The sequence below is a fragment of the Perkinsus marinus genome (assembly GCF_000006405.1).
Source record: "Perkinsus marinus ATCC 50983 genomic scaffold scf_1104296970664, whole genome shotgun sequence".
NCBI lineage: Eukaryota > Perkinsozoa > Perkinsida > Perkinsidae > Perkinsus > Perkinsus marinus.
In genome coordinates, this window is record NW_003202385.1 from 343,743 (window position 1) to 365,594 (window position 21,852).

At 47.0% G+C, this 21,852-nt stretch overlaps 4 protein-coding genes across 4 annotated transcripts; 2 read left to right on the top strand and 2 right to left on the bottom strand.

Annotated features, from left to right (window-relative positions):
• Positions 1-203: 203 nt before the first annotated feature.
• Pmar_PMAR017152 (Gastricsin precursor, putative) lies at positions 204-1,463 on the top strand (the record flags this gene model as incomplete). The annotated part of the gene is made up of 1 exon (XM_002767530.1): positions 204-1,463. One exon carries the CDS (start codon positions 204-206, stop codon positions 1,461-1,463), a length of 1,260 nt encoding a protein of 419 aa, XP_002767576.1.
• An 891-nt stretch (positions 1,464-2,354) lies between these two features.
• Positions 2,355-5,474, bottom strand: Pmar_PMAR017153 (Renin-2 precursor, putative; the record flags this gene model as incomplete). The annotated part of the gene is made up of 3 exons (XM_002767531.1): positions 2,355-3,415; positions 5,078-5,113; positions 5,405-5,474. 3 exons carry the CDS (start codon positions 5,472-5,474, stop codon positions 2,355-2,357), a joined length of 1,167 nt encoding a protein of 388 aa, XP_002767577.1.
• An 821-nt stretch (positions 5,475-6,295) lies between these two features.
• Positions 6,296-8,013, top strand: Pmar_PMAR017154 (hypothetical protein; the record flags this gene model as incomplete). Its single annotated transcript, XM_002767532.1, has 7 exons — positions 6,296-6,336; positions 6,499-6,571; positions 6,618-6,698; positions 6,843-6,929; positions 7,510-7,670; positions 7,721-7,864; positions 7,917-8,013. 7 exons carry the CDS (start codon positions 6,296-6,298, stop codon positions 8,011-8,013), a joined length of 684 nt encoding a protein of 227 aa, XP_002767578.1.
• An 11,317-nt stretch (positions 8,014-19,330) lies between these two features.
• On the bottom strand, positions 19,331-21,168 carry Pmar_PMAR017155 (guanylyl cyclase, putative; the record flags this gene model as incomplete). Its single annotated transcript, XM_002767533.1, has 7 exons — positions 19,331-19,458; positions 19,955-20,034; positions 20,134-20,242; positions 20,315-20,453; positions 20,734-20,793; positions 20,917-21,102; positions 21,157-21,168. The coding sequence occupies 7 exons, from the start codon at positions 21,166-21,168 to the stop codon at positions 19,331-19,333; spliced, it is 714 nt and encodes a 237-aa protein (XP_002767579.1).
• Positions 21,169-21,852: the final 684 nt, after the last annotated feature.

Below are 21,852 nucleotides of genomic sequence, written 5' to 3' on the forward strand. Positions count from 1 at the left end.
CACCGCTGGAGGCGACTGCGACGATCTGAGCAGTCGGAATGTACGGAATCTTGCCCATCCGTAGCGTTTTACGTGAAGTACGCGAGTTGATCGATGTTGGTAGAGCAGAAGGGCTCCGGAATGAGGGAGACTCCTGAGGATCTTTTCTTTCGGTAGCATCGGGATATGTTTGAACTTCGATAGCGAGTTGTAAACATCTCCTGATGACTAACTCATCATCTAGTGCCGATGGCAATGTTGAGATGTTCACCAGTGGTGATTGGCTTGATCAAGAAGACACTACAGTACAGTTAGAAGTAATAGCATTATCCATGAACCTGAATTTATGTCTTGTAGCTGATTTCCAACCTGAGATGGACATATTCCGTTCTCTACTTTTCCCTCTCTCCCTATTATCAAGTGTAGTGGGATCTCTCATAAGGGTTCCTATATCATATGAGAAGGTTACGAAAGAGGCTGATGTGTATTTTCTAGTTGGAAAAGTAACACTCGGTAGCCAAAATGTCTATGGTCTTATTGACACCGGCGCCCCCGAGACGTTCTCCCTCTGGAGGCATTGGTATGAGAAGGGTCATCCAGGGAGGTGCAAGGACATCATCTTCGGTTGTTATGAATGCAGCCCTGAACCTTGCAGTGAGAGAAAACCTTATACACTAGATTTCGGGGATGGATCCGAAGTACGGATCTTCGAGGAATCTGCAACGGCCCATTTCGGCTCAGCTGTCAGTGCCACTATTTCATTCGGTCTGCTTGCTGAATACACGTACGGTCCCAATGTGCCAGTCCCTCATGCTGGTTTCGGATTGGCACCACAAGATGATCCAAAATCACCATATATACCGATAATAGAACAACTTCTCGCACGGGAGCTTATCGAGAGTGATATCTTCTCGATTTACCTCAGGCATGATGGCACTAATGAAAAAGGGGAACTCCTTCTCGGTGGATCGGATCCTAGTATGTATAAGAGTCCGTTGGTCTATGTAGCGGTTACTACTGAAGACAAGTTTGTCCGAGTTACTGGCTTCTCCCTTGGAGGTAGCGCGTATCCTGTAATAGCTGTGAATGATGATGGTATCCTTGATACTGGAGCAGAGTGCATATTCATACCTATGCACAGGTATACTCTTCCTACCCTTATTAAAGATCTTGAGGTTCGATCAAGCAGTAAGGTGACGATTACCCAAAGGGGTTCTAAGCTTATCGTCAATTGTAATCAACGACAACACCTTCCACCGATGGAATTTCTTCTAAAGGGTCTAGATGGTTCGGACGTCAAGCTGAGAATCCCCTCTGATGCATATGTGGATATTAGAACGGATGCTCAAGGGCGAGCTTATTGTCGCGTACTTCTTAATGTGACTGATTATCCTCTATGGGCTATTGGACTCCCTAGCCTCATTGGACGTTATTTTTTGTATGATTGGAAGAATAATAAGATAGGTATTAGTGAACTCAAGTAGAAACACTCTTCGAGACTGAAATAAAATAGACTATAGGGATGCGTATGGCACATGCGCGAATTGCTTATTCCACACAGCAATCAGTCATTAATCTCTTCCGTTTTTCAATCATTCATTGACCCTCCCATCTTTCATTGTTGTGTTGCACCAGTGTGTCCAAATATTATCGAATTATGTTTATCTTGTGCCATAACGGATCGAGTCTCCATAGCTTATACACTTTTTCAGCGCCTGTTTGAAGCGCAGATTTTGAACGATGACAGAAGTAAGATGTACGATGTTCCGAGAACTGAACTATGCCTAATTCACCCAATGTGTTTTTCCCTGCAAGCATACAATTTCTATTCATTCTATGCTCGGAACTCATAACGTTAACTTGACCCAGTTCTTTTCAGGCCCAACTTCGATCAAAATCTTCTCCTCATCGTATATCCATGCGGCTCAAGAAAAGAAAACGAGCTCATAATCTCGACTGATGCCTCACAACTGCATAACAGCATGCCAAGGTTGTTCACGTTGTGGCGAAACATTGGAGCGTCATGCCTGTCTCTATTGCGTTCAGTTCTCGGAACATCGTACATCTTACTTCTGTCATCGTTCAAAATCTGCGCTTCAAACAGGCGCTGAAAAGGTGTAGGAGCAATGGATACTCGATCCGTTATCCCACAAGATGAACATAATTCGATAATATTTGGACGCACTGGTGCAACACAACAATGAAAGATGGGAGGGTCAATGAATGATTGAAAAACGGAAGAGATTAATGACTGATTGCTATGTGAAATAAGCAATTCGCGCATGTGCCGATACGCTGCGTATCGGCACATGATATAGGGATGCGTGTCATACGCATCCCTATAGTCCATTTTATTTCACTCTCGAAGAGTGTTCCTACTTGAGTTCACTAATACCTATCTTATTATTCTTCCAATCATACAAAAAATAACGTCCAATGAGGCTAGGGAGTCCAATACCCCATACAGGATCATCAGACACATTAAGAAGTATGCGACAAAAAGCTCGCCCTTGAGCATCCGTTCTAATATCCACATATGCATCAGAGGGGATTCTCAGCTTGACGTCCGAACCGTCTAGGCCCTTTAGAAGGAATTTTATCGGTGGAAGGCGTTGTCGTTGATTACAATTGACGATGAGCTTAGGACCCCTTTGGGTAATCGTCACCTTACCGTTTGATCGAGCCTCAAGATCTTTTATGAGGGTAGGAAGAGTATACCTACGGATAGGTATGAATATGCACTCTGCTCCAGTATCAAGGTCACCACGATCGTTCACAACCGTTACAGGATACGTTCCACCTCCAATGGAGAAGCCGGTAACTCGAACATACCTGGGCTTAGTGACCGATACATAGACCAACGGACCTTGATAAATACTAGGATCTGATCCACCGAGCAGGAGTTCCCCTCTTTTATTAGTGCCATCATGCCTGAGGTACATCGAGAAGATATTACTCTCGATAAGCTTCTGTGAGAGAAGTTGTTCCATTATCGGGACATATGATGATTTTGGATCATCTTGTGGTGCCAATCCGAAACTGGCATGAGGGACTGGCACATTGGGAGCGTACTTGTATTTAGCAACCAGACCGAATGTAATAGTGGCACTGACAGCTTGGCCGAAATGGGCCGTTGCAGATTCCTTGAAGATCCTTACTGCGGATCCATCTCCGAAATGTAGTGTATAAAGTTCTCCCTCCCTGCAAGGCTCAGGGCTGCATTCATAACAACCGAAGATGATGTCCTTGCACCTCCCTGGATGACCCTTCTCATACCAATGCTTCCAGAGGAAGAACGTCTGGGGGGCGCCGGTGTCAATAAGACCATAGACATTTTGGCTACCGAGTGTTACTTTTCCAACCAGAAAATACACATCAGCCTCTCTCGTCACCTTCTCATATGATATAGGAACCCTTATGAGAGATCCCACTACACCTGATAATAGAGAGGAAAGCAGAGCATGGTATATGATCATCTTAGATCGAATATTAACTACAAGAAATAAACCTTGGCTTACGGATGATGCTAATACGTACTCCTAACTGTACCCAAAGGAGAGAACGGCTGTTCTTCCCCCTCGTGTCACATGAGTCCTGTGGCGTGATACGTCATGCCACACCATGACGTGACGCCACTGGCGTCATCACGGTGCTGTTGCCACCAGATATTGATGATTTTATAGCACGAAATGCGACAACGTTCGAGGTAGGCGCTAGGAACCAGTAGCGCATAATTCAGTTCACTTGATCCGAAATGATATCACGGATAGAACGACCGAATTCTTGTTCATTTTTTCTCACGCTGACTCAAAGAGATTAACGCACGCGCGTGTTCACATTATTGTCAGTCTGAGGGCAACGACCCCTCCTCCCTGTTGAACTAGGTCGTGGATCCGATGAGAGTGAAACATGGAGGGATACCATTATGAACGATTCTCTTTCTGTTGATGTATAGCATTAGATCAGGAGCGGAGTTATAGATATACTCCCCGAGTAAAAGTTGGTATTTTAAGGCGCAATTTTAACACGTGTATGCTAAGAATATGTGGAGAAAACTTTTTACCAGTCTTCGACTTCTCACTAACTACGGAGTTAGGTCCTGAAACCTGGAGGTCATATCAGATAAAGCATAAGTACATACCTCCCTGAGCCGCAAGATGATACTCGTTGTGGTGGCTGTGCACGAATCGAAAAACCGGATATGGTAAGAACATGTGGAGGGGTGTACACCTTTCGCCGTGCAAGTTTGATGAGTGTGCAGGCAACCAAGTCAGTGTCACATCCAAAAATGGCAATACGTATTCATGTTCGACACAAGTGGGAAATGTCAGGTACAAGTTTGACAATATGCATTTATCTCTGACACATCCTTGATTTATTGAGTCCAAGTTTGATAGTACGCATCCAACTTTGGCACACCCTTGATTTATCGGGTCCAAGATTGACAATATCTCATCCAAGATTTACATTACGCACGCAAGATTGACACTTCGAACAAATATAGATGGGATAACGTAAAAAAACGTAACGTTTATTTACAGTGTGGTTTGATAGATGGTCCGATAGTGGGCCTCACCGACAGGTTGTATGCGTCACCTGTCTCTTTGTCTATTTCTGATCGCTTCGGCGCTTACTAAGTGCCGCTTAGTGTGCTTCCGTGCAATCATGTGCACGCGTGCTTTGCTCGCGCCGAGCAATGGCCAGTCTTTTACTCGTATAACCCAAGTCTGAGTCGTGATAGACTCTATCGCCATCAGATTTATGCCTTAGTAGTTAGTTATTAACCTCGAGACTTAATAGCATCTTCTGTGAGTCGCGTTCATGAAGCGGAGCCCGGTCAAACTCTCACAACGGTTTACGACACGGAGTGCGTAACGTAAGCAGTTTACGGTTACGGAAAGGCCTTACGACTATACGAGTGGCGCTGAACTGCTTTTTTATAATTGTGGCGGAAACACATTCGCTGCATTGCACTCCACGGTGGCTCAAATAGTTGTTAAACTCATTGCTTGTAGCTCGGATTCAAACGAACCGCTGAGAGAGTAACATTTGGTTTCGCATTCACCCTCGTCCCCCTTGCAAATTCCGTCCGTCTTACTTCCAGGCTGGTCCGCAACTGCCAAGCCGGCCGGGTCTACGGATGCGCATTCACATGAAATAGATTCAGGCCACTTGAATGATCAATCCTCGATTTGTCCTCTGCCTCTTCGTCAGACTCGTTACAGCCTGTAGCTTACAGCACCGTAACTTTACGATAGGGATTTGAAGCGTAACCGTAAAAGTGAGTCGTAACGGTCCGTAACATGATTCTGCCCATCTATATTCCGGATCAGCCGATCCGCGGGATGGTGGTGCCTATAGTCATGAGGATTGCTTACCAGGATTTGCCTTGCACTATGGCAACGGCAAGCGATACCTAGCACACCGAGTATGCTTCGGATGCCTGTTCGATCCAGAATCCCTCGAGTCTTCCCGCGGAGGACAAATCCGATCATTCCGTACGTCAACGTTAATAACGTTAACTCGCCACGACATCGTATAATATACGATGTCGTGGCGAGTGGTATAGCACACTTTGTTGATGATCTGTTGTTACACATCTCAATGGAAGATGCATGCAAAATTGTGTTCTGACTATCGATATTATTATCTCACCTATCGCTGTGTGGATGTACAATCTCTGTCTTGAAATTTGCTATACTCGTCCATCCATCCGTACAATCCCATGTGGCGTCTCTGCACCCATACATTCGATAGTCCATGCCAGTGCTTGGCGTCTTGCTCTCTTACGACCAGAGGGGGCTGGTGATCGATTGCAATCCACGGTCTAAACTGGAGAAGGCTGAGAAACTGTTAGAAGCGGATTGTTGTTCTTGCCAAGTCCTTCACCGTATTGCTGGTGCCCTGGGGATGGATAAGGCAGGGCTTATAGATGGACAGCGTAACGTTTTTTCACGGTTTACTTTACGATATGCGTAACATAAGCAGTTTTACGGTTACGAAAAGGCCCTACGACTTTACGGTCGGTGCTGAACTACCTTTTTCGTGTAGGATACGCAATTAACTATCTATATTCGGGCGAGCGCGATACAACCTGCGCTGATCTTTTTCGATCGTGTCGTCACTGTAGTTCCACACTGATCCAATTTAGTGACGGGGTAATCCGCAGTCCCTCCCGGAAATTTAAGGAGCATTAGATTTTACGTCAAGAACTCGATATCAGCTCATCTCAAGGCTCATCTGATGTTGATTCAAACAGAAGCGTCCAGTCGGCATCGACTACGCAGTCTCTTCAATTCTGCCAGGGCTATGCGTAATGCATGCTTATGAGGCTCTCTACATGACAGGGGCTGCATGGTACGTAGGTACTCGGGCCAGACCCTCCGAAGCATCTCAGAAAGTCTTCACCATCGACAATCCCGTGACCTCCAAGAACTGGCCACCTAATGTCAAACAAGAGCCCATTACTCCCGAGTCACATCAGAGTGTTGGGACTAATCTCGACGCCTTTCTTTACAGGTATTGTAAAACATTAATGGAGCACTTGAAGCTGAAGGAGATCAATGAGATGAAGAAGAAACGAACCTTCACAGTAAAAAGCATTACATTTGTCGTCATTTCCGGGGACCATCGTCCAGATGCCTAGGATGAACCTTGGAGATTTGGTTGAAGTTCGGTATGAGATAAGTCGGAGCAAGAAAACGTTTGGGACCTTTCAGGTAGTATTGACGATTGAACTCTCTTGATTATGATGAGCTTGGGCAGAGGTTTTCGATTGGATTCCCAACTCTATAGTTCGAAAGGATCTCCAACTCCTATCTATTCAATGTCTTTCCTCCCTACGTTCTTCCTACCTGTCTCAGGGTTACGTCATACGAACGGCTAATAAGCTGCTAGACAGTACTTTCACACTGAAGAACTCTTATGATGGCATCACAGTGGAGCAAACAGTAACGATTTCGTTGACTTGTCATAGTCTATGAACTGGGTCGCCTCAGCGCATTTTTCAAATTGCAGTTTCCTCGGTATTCTCCACGATTGCTCGACGTACGAGTAGTAAAGTCAATCGGTTCTTATGAACGCGACAGGCTTGATAGGCGGCCACGGAATAGAAACTACAGGTGGGAAACTGACGCCACTCCCACATCTCCTTATCCAGTGTCGAACTCTCATACAGTAGATATCAGATACCAATGGTGGTACTATAAGCGCCATATGTACTCGGAAGGATACCAAGTTCGATGGCAAGCTATACCTCAGAAATTCGGTACTTCTTGGGCCGTAAACACTGAGTGGTGTATCGAGCCGTGTGGGCAAATGCGTACACGGTTATCTTCATGTGTTGGTGACAGTGTTGGAAAATATGCATACAGTCAGTCCGACTTCGTATGTAAAGTTGTATATTTATTGAAGGAGCTCCTGAACTGATGAGAGCGGACGTATACTCCAACACTGGTTGGTGACAATATGAAATTACTTCTACGTGTCTGTACGCATCTACCCGAATTCGTATGTGAACTTTCGTATCAGGTTGGGGAGTTCATAGGTTCAGCTGATGGAAACGAATATATATCACTTGCATTGTTGCCAATGGTTGTAGGTGTAATGAGTCTGGAGCCGCGACTAGGAAGGGAACTAGCTTTACTGAGACGGAGATACAATATGATGAGGCTAGAAGCCGGCCTACCTCCGTGAGCAGCACGGACTCGTTTACTTCCATGGTCAGATGTCACTGCCTCAGGTACGTCTGGGCAGGACCTTATCAAATACATCAGCGTATGTCGCGAGAAGGGAAGGCCGAGCAAAACCGCAGGCAGTTACTGTACGCATACGACGAGCGACGTAAGAGAGCTCTCAAGAAGAAGCTGCAACGGATGAAAGTGAAGTAATGGATAAGTCTGAGGCGCGGAATGTTCTTGGAGGGGACGACGTTTTAGGTGGGGCATTTACAAGATTGACAAGGAGCCGAGAGTTCCCGCGGTCGACAGGCTGATGGCCTACCATCCCTTGACGCCCCATAATTTGCCTAAGTAGATTGGCGTCAGCATGGAAAGGTGTGTTTCTGTCCACCATTTTGGGTTTGTTGCTTCCGTCAATACATCGTCCGCATTTAAGAAGTATATCAAAGGCAAAATGACGAACAGTGAAACGCAAAAGTAGTGCGGTTAGCGGACTTAGGTAAAGCACTACTGTTCGTAGCCGCCCACTCCCGATGTTAGTCAAACATACGAATATTATGACACTTCATGCTGTGATCCAAGATTGGAATGGGGCGACTCGGTGAGTCAATAGTTTTGATTTTGCCTGGAAGCATAAAGCACTTTCCTATCCATGCAATTGGTCACATTGCTGGTCACATTGGATACTGTTCTTTGTTATGACTGCATCTGCGCATTTCCCCACAACCCTGCATCAGCCACACGATGATAAATGCTCAGCTTTCGATATTACGGTGAGGACCGGGAGGTTTCGTCTGGCCTAGCAGCTAGTTAGCAACAGGACTTGGGAAAAGGTGTTGGCTTCCGAGATGCTGCTTGGGTATCGACGGCATCCGCTAGAGCTAGTGCGATGTATGTATACCGTCGTGTGATTCATAGACTTTCATAAGCCTAGACACCACGCTTACAAGGCGGGCTCGCATAGTCTACAGCTGGCGGACGAGACTGCTGCAGCAGCTAATGAAGAAGAGGCCTTGACGCGAACATTGACTCGTTTGTTGGATAATTACATGGCAAGTGAGTTTGGTGGCGTTCGGAAGCAGAAGCAGCGAATCGAAGTCTATTCTAGTTCTGTTACCAAATTCTCGTTCTGTCGCCAATTCGTGTGGCTTACCATTTCTAGCAGTATTCAATCTCCTTGTCAGCAAAATGCAAACTTTTCGGTATTGTTGAACACAAGTTACTCGAGGCCCGGCAAGACGCCTCTCGAGCTGAGAGTGGCATGCACCCAAGCGGGATAAATCATAGTCTACAGCTCACAGGTGGGCGCGTGAATTGTATTTATACCTACAAAAACAACAACGCATGTAGTGTACATAAGCAACGAAAATCCAGTATCATATCGGCAGTGTTCCGTGCAGCACGGACCGTGCTGTTGTCGGGGATTTCCCGCCGTCAAAACGGGTCGTTTGTAGTCAGGGACGCGAATAGAGCTGCTGACGACCTGAGCCATCTGAAGAACTACGAGTTTGACAGATTGGACTCGATTGCAAACTTGCTCGATCGAAGTCGAGATTTGGCAGACAGAGTGGGGCTTCCCATCTTCTACCTTTCCTCGCACTCTAATGCTATGGCCCGTCCTCCGCCGCCTGCTGGAGTCTCTCTTAGATGCTTCACATGGTTCGGGGTTCTATATCAGAGTCTTCTGTTGCTGCGAATCTAGCCAAGACACAGGATTCGTCACGAAGCCTTGCTCGTAAGTTCCGTCCTCATGCTATTTCGCAAGACCCACTGACGTAATAACGAGAAAATAGTCGCGGCCATCCGAGAGTTGACTACACTGCCTGTGGACGTTGCACACTGACCTTGGAGTCTACATTGGAGCATAGTTCAATGACTCCCTTCTTTACCGAAGCTAAGCTGGTGAAAACAATATGATATTTTCAGCAACTCTGAAGGATACTGGCTTCGGTGACCAGATGCTCAACGCATTGGTGCATAGCCGGCATTTAGAACGAACAGCCGAGCACTCTCGGGCAGTAGCAGACGTGAGTTGACCCATTTGGGCTGGTGTATATCTTGTGCAGATCGTTGTGGAGGTGCGATAATCAAAAGTGATATTCAATTGCGATCGTCATGGCCATTTGATAGTCAATACATCTCGAATCGTGCACCAAACTCGTGCACCAAACTCATTTCTTGAAGCTGTGGGAGTAGTCGAGCTTTACATTTTTTCTGCAAACCTCCGGTCATAGAGGACTCGTTTGATTCATCTGATGCCCTCGGACGGTCGGTAGTTCAGTCAAAATAACTCGTCGCGCACGCACGCACGCACAACGCGAAAGTGCCTGTTGTTGCGGTATATGCTCCCCTCGCTTCGCTCGCTCCGCAACTGGGAGATAGAACTGCGCACGAAGACAATGCAAATTTTGGCAGTGTCTAAGTTCTTAGATTGCTAATAAAGGAATGAAGGTATTTGTATCCTCGGCACTACTCTTCATAAACGCTAAAACTCCAGTCACGACTGTTGACTCATGAGTTGGGTAGTGGATTGGGGAGGTCTATGTTGCCCTGCGCAGCTGTTAAGCGACAGATCATTGCTTAGTAGGTGCAGCATGTGCACAACTAGCATGGTAATACCGCGGTCAACATGGGCGGTTCGGGAAAGATAGCCCATCGCTGACAACTGCATTCTATAACTTGTAATTCGGTTATCAAGTCCTGATTATCGGGGCTTGATGTCATCGCTACTGCTCGAGAGCAGCTGTCAGCAGAACAAGCAGAGGGACAGGTTGATGGTCCTTCAGCATGTTAGCTACTACTCGATTCTTCTAACCATGTGTTAGCTAACTGCCTTGACAAATAGCTAACGTTTTTCATCGAACAAACTACACAACATGCTTAGATAACAACCCTGGAATGTTTTCTATATGTATAGTCGATTAACAAAAAATGAGTCTCAAGGTCAGCATAGTGAATAAGGAAGCCGTCGATGTCTGGGCTTGTCGATACTAGTGCATTGGACGTTGGCGTTTCTGCGCTTTCATGAGATATTTGTCCGCCCGGGACATCGACGGCGGGAAAGTGTGCAACGATACTTTACTTGATAGGTCAATTTATTGGGCGAGGTTAAAGTGAGGAGCACAGTAACACAACCTGAGGTTGTGTTACTATGGCAAAAGTATCTGTAGGTTCGGGCTGTTCAACGGTTGATCAGTTGTTCATGATAGCGAGGACTCTTTATCGGTTCAAGTACCAGTTGATACGAAGAACGACAGCGACGACGTGAGTTCACGGGAGATTGACGAACATAACAAATGGGTCACAGCGCGACTAATAAACGGTTCATAATAAACTTACTGGTCATAGCTAACATTCAATGATCGATCATCTCATCTGTAAAGCGTCCAGGATGCTGGTCCTTCAACCAACTCGCAAGTCTTCATCACCGGAAAGCGTCATAAAGGTATAAGAAAGTCATAGAAATTATCTCCGGAAGTACATACTGATCTTCAGATGAATTTCAGATGCAAGTTTTCCGGGTGTAGGGCTACAACAACAATCCCCGTCTCTGTAGACCAGAAAGACGCCAAGTCGCCCATCTCCACATCTTGGCCCCATTTGGGGCACTTAGCTTCGAAGTCATTACGAAACACGATGTACTTCGAGCGTTCCTCCCCCATATTCAATATCCCTTCGTTAGGTCCCTGTTCTAGGTAAGAGAATAAGTAGGTAGAGTTCTTCCCCGAATTGCAGGAAAAGGTGATGTTGACTTCCTCAGAAGTGAAGGCGTATTTTATCACCAATTTTTCTCCAAGTGTATCCCCATCATAAGCATATGTTCCAACTAGCTTTCCTTCGGTGCCCGAGCTGGACAAAGCTGATAAGCAGAAGACTGTGAGTGCAGCTACGGCGGATCTCATGGACGGGAACTAAGCGAGCCTGAATCTCTGATAAAAAGGAAACAGAAGTCGCCATCATTCGATGCTGTCCACAGTCGGCTTGGCGAATATTCTCACAAACAACCTGATGTGGCTAACTTATCAACTATAAACCAACGACATCACCAACCAACAAACAGTCATACCCAACTAGCTATGCTCTATTACGAGAGGGAGTGTTGTCTATCCGCAACTATTGAATGCAAATCTATGAAGGTTTAGTCAACCAGGCAAAGCGACTTTTCGTAACACCAGTGGTGTTACACCACACTAGAAGCATATAGTACAGCTCACGTGACCTAGATTAAACCACATGTGAGTACGGTTCACGAATCCACGAGACTTTTCCTCGTAAATTTGCTGCGCATCGCAGGCACGCGACTCGTGTGCGCGTGCGCGTGACGCGAGCACATAATGGCTCAATCCCTCGCGTCACGTCACGCGCGGCGTCACGGAGCACGAGTAGGGCGAGCGATAAAGCGAAAGTCTATTGAATGACGAGTTCTGGGGATTTTGTGCGACTCACACTTATAGCCGATATGATGTGAAAGAAATAATACTTTTTGAGCGGTTGGTCTGGTTCTTAGCTACGGGAAAATCGATCAATTCACGTGTGCAGGCCAACTTGCGCACAACCTTGTACGTCATCTTCACGCACAAATCACAGCAAACTGACGAAGTTGTCATCCTTACCAGATGACTCAGAGAAAGGGAATTGATTCGAGACAGAAATAGCTGATGATAATATTAGATAACCACGCCATCTATGGATGAAAATAAGAATACATAGGGAGCATTCGAGACAATGATGTACACGATACTCGTGACACGATGCAGCGAGGCTAGCAAAATGGGTAGTCTGAGGCCCGAACACTTAGGGTCGTTAGGGTCGCAGTCTGCGACTTGCAAATCGGGAAAAGTATGATATTCGTCGTTCATTGGTCTTTGTTCCTCATCACCTTGCAACTAAGACTCGTAACAGGAGTCTAGATCGGGAATAGCTACGGTGATGCGTAGCTATTCACTGAGAATAATTCACAACCATTGACGGCTGTCTTACATTGTGAGCCCTGCCTGTATCCATGAGCGGCGTTAGGAACGCCACGTGGCAGACAGGGAGCAAGCGGTTCTTGACGTGTACAACGCAGTTAGTGAATAGTATTCAGTGAATACTACTCGGGCCGGAATCGAGACAAGGGGTCCGCCAGCTGAGTGGATAAGACCGTATCGAAGGTGATGGCTGAATACTCAGCTTAATATCAGCTGAGTACTGTTTTTGGCATATAAAGCACATGCAATTGGTCACATTGCTTCCGGATACTGTTCTTTGCTATGACTGCATCTGCGCATTTCCCCACAACCCTGCATCAGCCACACGATGATAAATGCTCAGCTTTTGATATTACGGTGAGGACCTGGAGGTTTCGTCTGGCCTAGCAGCTAGTTAGCGACAGGACTTGGGAAAAGGTGTTGGCTTCCGAGATGCTGCTTGGGTATCGACAGCATCCGCTAGAGCTAGTGCGATGTATGTATACCGTCGTGTGATTCATAGACTTTCATAAGCCTAGACACCACGCTTACAAGGCGGGCTCGCATAGTCTACAGCTGGCGGACGAGGCTGCTGCAGCAGCTAATGAAGAAGAGGCCTTGACACGAACATTGACTCGTTTGTTGGATAATTACATGGCAAGTGAGTTTGGTGGCGTTCGGAAGCAGAAGCAGCGAATCGAAGTCTATTTTAGTTCTGTTACCAAATTCTCGTTCTGTCGCCAATTCGTGTGGCTTACCATTTCTAGCAGTATCCAATCTCCTTGTCAGCAAAATGCAAACTTTTCGGTATTGTTGAACGCAAGTTACTCGAAGCTCGGCAAGACGCCTCTCGAGCCGAGAGTGGCATGCACCCAAGCGGGATCAATCATAGTCTACAGCTCACAGGTGGGCGCGTGAATTGTATTTATACCTACAAAAACAGCAACGCATGTAGTGTACACAAGCAACGAAAATCCAGTTTTATATCGGCAGTGTTCCGTGCTGTTGTCGGAGATTTCCCGCCGTCAAAACGGGTCGTTTGTAGTCAGGGACGCGAATAGGGCAGCTGATGACCTGAGCCATCTGAAGAACTACGAGTTTGACAGATTGGACTCGATTGCAAACTTGCTCGATCGAAGTCGAGATTTGGCAGACAGAGTGGGGCTTCCCACCTTGCTATCTTTGCTCGCACTCTAATGCTATGCCCTGTCCTCTATCACCTTCTGGAGTTTCTCTTAGATGCTTCACATGGTTCGGGGTTCCATATCAGAGTCTTCTGTTGCTGCGAATCTAACCAACACACAGGACTCGTCACGAAGTCTTGCTCGTAAGTTCCGTCCTCATGCTATTTCGCAAGACCCGCTGACATAATAACGAGAAAATAGTCGCGGCCATGCGAGAGTTGGCTACACTGCTCGCGAACGTTGCACACTGACCTTGGAGTCTACATTGAAGCATAGTTCAATGACTCCCTTCTTCACCGAAGCTAAGCTGGTGAAAACAATATAATGTTTTCAGCAACTCTGGAGGATACTGACTTCGGTGACCAGATGCTCAACGCATTGGTGCATAGTCGGCATTTTGCACAAGCAGCCGAGCACTCTCGGGCAGTAGCAGACGTGAGTTGACCCATTTGTGCTTGTGTATATCTTGTGCAATAGTAAGACTAGGCAAACCGAATCACCCGTAGGCAATGATTCTAGCGCATAAACCAGCGACGACAATCGCTGAGCAAACCACAATCGCTGATAGCGTTATGCATGCTCGCAAAATTGCAGTCGAGGATGGTATGCCAGCGAAGCAACTTGAGAAAGTAAAAAATTCGCATGTAGACGTTGATGACGGAGAACTTTCAGGCAGAATCGGCGCTGCGTCATGCAGCCGAGTTTGCGAAAATTGGTATTCGCGCGAAAGGAATTGAACAAAAGGTGCTACAAGCAATGTACGCCAAAAGCGGAATAAGGTAGAGAGTATGAGAGGGTTATTGTGACTGCTCGGATCGGAATGCAGATTTGCGATGCGAGAAGTTGCTGACAGTCTAGCGATGCAACAACACTATTCCACATCACCGGAAGCTATCGCTTCGAAGGCATGTCGGTTAGCTGTCGACTCAGCTCAGGAGGTTCGAAGGCATGCCGAGGACGCTGATATGGTGATGGACATTCCACTGTTCATTCGTACAGCTCATCGCATCAATACTGCTATTGTGAGAGCGATCGCTCCCCAGCATTGACTGTCTCGGCGCAGTGACACTGATTATCATGCTGGCATAACGGGATGCTGTATTTCAGCACGCTCGCGACGCTCTCCACGCTCTCGATGACAACAATACCATAGCGACGCAAAAGCACGTTGAATCTCAAGTACATGGCGCGATGAGGCATCAGAGTATCGCCTCGTCGTCCACCCTATGGTTGACCGTCAATGCTAAGCTGCTGAGAGCACGGGTCGGTCATTCATTCCTCTGAACCCTTGTGTTTGAGTCTCTCGCGATGTCGTGTTCAATACCGTCGCGTGTCATGGAATGAACGTGGACGTGTGTACTCAGTGGATCACCCAGTGAAATACGGTCGGAGGTGGTCCATCGGTTAACAAGTGAAATTCACTCTTGATTTGCCATTGTGCACGTGCATTCGAACAATATTAACATGTTCGCAGAGTTGCTATGCAAAATTCTAGGCTGATGTGAGCAGTATTTGAGAAGTTGGATCTGCTACACATACCGGGGCCTTCATATTGCGCGTAATGTATCTGGAACCAAGGATCCAAAGACTCACTTCGCGAAAAGCATTCCTGGTTTCGGCGGAGGAATCAGCTCACTTCTACAATCATTTACTTGAAATAGCACTGGGGGACGCGCGTCCTCAGAGACTCGGCTAACATCGGGCGCATACAGTTAGGAACTCAGATGAATGCTCTCCGCACTTCCCAAACGGTGTCTCCTTCCCCCTCGAGAACCCTTGAGCGGTGAGAGTGATTGCCCCTCAACGTTCGTTCGAAGATTACCCTGTATAAAGAAAGTTCTGTAGATATTGGTTTAGTATGGCTACGGTTTTATCAAGGTTGCTTTCAGGAAGTCTATCACACTTGCTCGCTACTTTTAGATCGTAACAGCATGACATGCTGAGCATGCATCAATAACATGATCACTCTCTAATAGAGAGTCTCGATAGGGTTTTTCGCCCCGTGCGGACCCTCGATTCAGCTTTGATCTAACACTAACATGCTGCCGACGGTCCAATTCCAGAATCTCCAGCATTTCTCCCAAGGTTATTCCGCACAGCAATCACCAGGCTTCAAAGGTTTGCGGACTGCGCCTCAACTGCAAACCACACCGGGGTGAGCCCTCGAGGTGAACGAGACGTTCGGATGATTTCTCCACGAAGTTTCATGCTGCATCCGTGGTAGATTTATTTCGTATATATCGCTGTCCTATCAGAACAAATGTGAGGAGCCTCACTCCCACTGGCAAGAGGCTCTCTAACGACCATCTCCTGCCGTTATTCGGTCCTGGTTCGAGCGCCGTTCGATCGTTCACACCGCCGCCGATGAGAAAAGGGGCTCAACCTGTAGTTTCACGACAGGTAATGTCGTGATATTATGCGATTGCTTTCACCTATTCTTCCCGATGAGCCCTGCACAGATAAGTCAACCCGTGCCGGTCTCGCAGAGTCACTCGAACGCCGACCCGAAAAGGTCTCCGAAGGTTGAGACCAAATCACCGGAGCTGAAGGCAGGCCAAGTCATCAACATCACAATCGCAAAAAAGAGAGCGAGCGACTTCTTCTCTCTGCGTGTGTGGTGATGTCATCTCAATTTGACGAGGTAGGTCCCGGAGCCCAATGACACTGCTGAGAAGCCGGAGAACCGAGTAACAAGGCCTCCGAGGATGGATGATGATTTGGTGTGTGGATTTATCGACGAATTATATACATTGATAGTGTCATAGTTACGACGGATTCGTCACGTGGCCGAGGAGAGTGCTAGAACGGCATTACTACAGAGCTTAATACGCAGTGACCACCAGAGTGCAGAGTCAGTCCCTGGGTTTGTTATGATACATTAATAGATGCAATATCGATTCCTCAGTTCGGTGGCATCCCTGACTTCTCATTCACCTCGTTCCAAGAAATGCAGCTGTCCCGCGTCGCCATCGAAGCCTAACATTGCCAGAAGTCGGGAGCAATCACCTAGAGTTGCCAATAGAGGTATCTCTCGGCTACGTATTGTGAAGTCAGTTTGGATTGCGATCTTGAATGTGAGGGAGTTTTTCAATGACAATGTTCGACATAGTATGCGTCTTAGACTAGTGCTCTGATGCTTAATGGTTCAGCATTCTCATTCAGTATCTGTTGGTGCATCTGTGAGGACCTCTTTGAATCAACAGAAGCAGATAGCGGAGCTTAAAAACCGCAACGATAAACTCTCTAAGAAATTGGTGAGGGCCAGTAGATGCCGCTGAGCAATCAGAATTCTTCTTCTTAGTCATCCAGTCATGAGGAACTCCGCCAAATGAGATCACGCAACCTATTGCTCGAGAAGGAGCTCCGCACATTGCGTCAGAAAATACACCAGATCGATCACGCCGAGCATATGGCGCGAGTGAGGCTCCATCGCAATTTTCGAGGTCCAAATGGCTCGTTTAGTCTCGTTCAAGACCATCAGCACCGAGGATCGTTGATCGGTTTCGAACGCAAGGCGTAGATGTTCATCAAATGCTTATGGAACAGGTCGGCTATCCGCGACGTGACTATATAGTCGAATGCGCATTCATCTCGATATGGGGAAGCTGTCGCTGACAGACTTCGACTTTCCTATAGGTCGAAAATGCAGAGAATCTTTTAGCGTCAACTACAGCGAGTCTCTCGGGAGAGGCGGGAGCGGCGAGTCTGGCAGAAGAAGACGCGAGCCTCGTGTTAGTCGACTTGTCATATTCGACTCAGTGGCTCGAGAGGTCCGGGCATGATATCACCACCCACGCGGCGTAAACAGGTCACTTCAGAAACGGTATTGCGGTGTCTTGTCCAATACCCGAGAAAACATCTGTGTTCGTTTGTCGGAGTCCGTCGACGGACAACACAGTCCTACTTGGGCTGGTTGATGGAGGGTCCAAGAGCTCCGAGGTGCAGTTGGTCATGAGCAAGATCATCGGTCAGGCAGAGATGACAATCTTGACGCTCACTCGCAGCGGTCGTAGGTGTATTTAACTCTGAGCCTGTCACTGCAGTACGTGAGTCACCTGAAGAAATACTCCGGGAAGCACTAGAGCAAGCAGAAGATTGCGAAAGTCGGGGGCAAGCTTTGAGAATTTTCCCTGTCGTTTCTGATAGATATTAGCGTGTCACTCGCTCTATTGCTCACGGGAGCGGTTGATGAGGTTTCCGGTTCCCCGATGAGAGGGATGTTTCTAGCACATGTTGGGAGGTCCAAAGTGGTGCTCTCTTACAGGAAAGGATTACCAGAAAAGGGAGCTTTCGCCGTGAGATCATATCACTGAACTTCCTTGTGTCTGAACACTTCCAGTATGCTTCTTCTATCATCTCGAGTGTTCTGTCAGCGAGTTGTAATGCTGGATTGTCATCCCGCTATGATGAGATCTCGCGGTCTGGAGCTAAGAGGGATTGCTATCCTCGATAGGTAACATGCTTGAGCAAGGAGCACCATAACAACACAGTTCAGGGATATCAGCTGCGCCCAGGTAGCCAGGCTCAACCTGGCAGGCTGACTAAGCCAGCGCCACTTTGCCTAGAAAGCGCTTGTGAAATCTATTGCGTCATAGACGTCCGTGTATGAATGCTCCTTACATGCATAAAAGCCGCATATATGCATGCAGTATGAGGCATATTCAGAGACTTATTCAGGCATCGACGTCATGCTCGTGCTCGTATCAAGCGCTGTGGCAGAGCATATGACTAACAAGCGGATGGTACTCCATGTGCTCCAGGGCGGACTATCAACTGTTGCAGAGATAACTGCTGGCGCTTTGGTACGTATGGTGTTTGCAATAGTCCCCGATACTGAGGAATTCCGATTGTAGGCCAGAGGACCATCGTCAATGGTAGCCATGGATCTCACCGTGTACGAATAATGGAGTTTTTCACAGGCGTGAGACACACCGTATAATCAAAGATGATATCACTTCTGAGCAGTGTTTTGTGTTAATATCACATCGGGGATTCTGGCTCAACTAGCAATCGTATAAGGTTTCGAGATATCCCGACTCAGGATGAAGATCCTGCATGCACGCATACACAACACGAAATTGCCTCCTCTCGCTTCGATCGGTCCGCAACTTCGAGATTAGTAAGAAACATCGGTTTGTAACGAAGACCGTTACAGACCGAACCGACACTGCCAATGAGTCTCTTAATTTGACAGACTATAACTGATAAATCAACAACGTATCCGATAAATTCTACTCACTGCTCACGGTGGGAGGCTGATTTTACTCGCAGTTCTGGAGCTGTATGCGGGTACTGATTCAAGCGGGTGGGCCAACGTATTGGCCCAGTTGAGAAATCAGGCGATGAGTGTTAAGTGCTGACTAATTGACTTTGCATTGCTTCGAACAATGAATCTTCGACCTGATTCGAGTTGGGAGTTGTTTCTTTGAGCTGTTCGAAATCTTAGTTGAAACATCTCGCTCACAAGGCTGATTCCACAGGTGATGTCTTAAAGCGGGGTATCTCGAGTAATCAGAGAATCAAGGTCTGAATCAGCCATTCATGTTGTGACGAAGTTCATAGTCGTGGCATGCCGTGATGTCTTCTCCGCATGACATGAGTAGTTGTGCCCGTGGACACTGATGAACTCAAAGAGGTTATTTGTGCTTGCTATCCTTATGAAGGTAGCTACCAGCTACCAACCAGCTGTCAGTGAATCTGGCAATTTTATCGAGCCTCAGAAATTTCAGAGCCAATTTGGCACGAGAGTTGGCCAACGCATTGGCCGCAAGATTTCAGTGAGGCCGCCTTGACCACTTTGAACTCCTCCTGAAACATATGCCAGATGGCTCTAGCGTTGAGTCGGCGAATTAACAAACTATCGTCGAAATCAACAATCAACTTATGTAAATAATTTGTTTGCATAACGTGGGCTCGGAGTCTCTGATCATGGCTCTCTTCGATCTGTGACTCAGAGATCAAATTACTCGGGGTTGAATTGACCGGGTTATCAGACAGTTTCGAACTGGCCATATCGCATCTTTCTTGTGGATATTTCGTAAATATTCAGACGCTTGACAACGACTCTTTGATGGCTGTATGTCGGCTGGCGCTTTTCTGAGAATCTATCCTTGAACATCTAGCTGCGGGAGAACAACTGTCTGCACTACACTGTAGAACTCACCGGAATCGTCAGGAACCAGCGTCTCTATTGTTTTATGGAAACGGAATCTATACTTTTCCGGGAAATGATGAATCAGATATCTGAAGGACGAGCTACGAACAGCCCTCAAAACTCCTCCAATCTTGACTACACGAAAGACGCACAGGTTGGACGCCGCACCGAATGACTAAATGGCCTACCCGCGGAGAGAGTTAGATGCAACTATTTTGCCGGGTATACCCGCTGTCTCGACTTGATTGGCTATCGTGACATCAACACCAAAGATGTCATAGTTGATCTTCGTGGTAGCTGCGATGGAAAGTTAGGATGAAGTCTCCATACACAATGCTGTTCGAAATTACAAGCAGCTACTAGGCTCACCAATAATCCCGCCAACGAATTTGCCGAGGTGCAAGCCTATTCGCATTTCCAATTCCGGCGCCGACATTTCCTCGCGAACCGTACTGAGAGCCTCCACCATTGCCTGTGCGAACGATACCATCTTGCTAGCGGACTGTACCTGCCACTAGTTGTTGTTACCAATCGGATCAGGACCGCAGAATCAATTCAAATCCACCGGTAATCTGTGCAGAGAGTTTTAAATACTAAAATACTGGTCGGCAACTGATCGCTTCATACGAGGTCCAGACTGGACAATTCAGTCTGGCAGTGTCATATTATGTGACTCACATACGTGCTCAAAGCATACAAGACGACCTTAACACACGATCGGGATTCCATAACATCAGTGACGTTACATCACTATTCTATGATAGTTTCAGCGGTACGACTCAACACACCTTATCCACTCCCTCTTTGGGTTCAGTGCTCGAAACGTAGGCATCCCCAATAGTATGCACCTGAGCATCAGCAGACACCAGTCGTGCTTGAATGCTCGCGTTGCATCGCAGAGGAATGACACACGAACGGGAGCATCCTTAAAAGATGTAGCTACGGGTTCTAGAGCTATCCGAAGAGCTCACCTTGTACACCCCGTGAACATCCGATAAATCGTCGAACCGCGAGAATAAGTTGGTGAGAAGAGATACAACCCGCTCGGCAGGGGCGCTCTTCGCATAGGCTGTGTAGTTACATATGTCGGCGAACAGAAGGGTCATATTTTTATACAACGACGCTATGTACTTGTCTGCTAGATAGCCTTCCAATGCCTAAAGGAACCACAAGGACATACTCAGGAAGCCTTTGTCGAAGTCAGGACCTACGGAGGAGGGCATGAATTCCGACAATAATCGACGGACTCGTTTCTGCCAACTTCGGTACTCAATGTTGGTTAGATATATTCTTCTTTCCCAGGACTCTCTCATCCGTACCATGATTGCCGCAACGAAGGCAAAACAAGCAGCCAATCTTGATATCTGCGCAGAGTCACCAGATAAGAACTGCGAATGCGAGGAAACATAATAGTTCAAGTCGAACATTTTTCACGCCGACAAGCCTCTAGCTACGCTGTGCTTCTACTTGGAATTAGTTTGAGATAAATCTCCAGAGAACAACTGTGTCGTGGCGACTACCTCTATAGCCAGGTCAAACCCCACGCAGTCACTGAGGTTCCACAATACCAGTACTGGCACGAGGATGATGATGTTGATATAGATGAGATGCTTGAAAAGCAATGCCGCTTTGAAGTTAATCACCATCAACCACATGGTCAGCTCGAGGCTATTCGCGTACGACTGATACCTGGCATGGTGCTGGCGAGAAACTGATTATGATAGACTCTGACGTCGAATGGATGACCAAGGTTATCACCGATCATTGGGTCAGCACGATCTATTACATTATAGTAGTGGACTCATTTGTGGTGTCCAGACTGCTACATGCCAGGTCATCATCGACTTCACAATATTGTAGCCGTCCCGATTCGACAAACGCGTATGTATGTAATGAAGTTAGCAAAA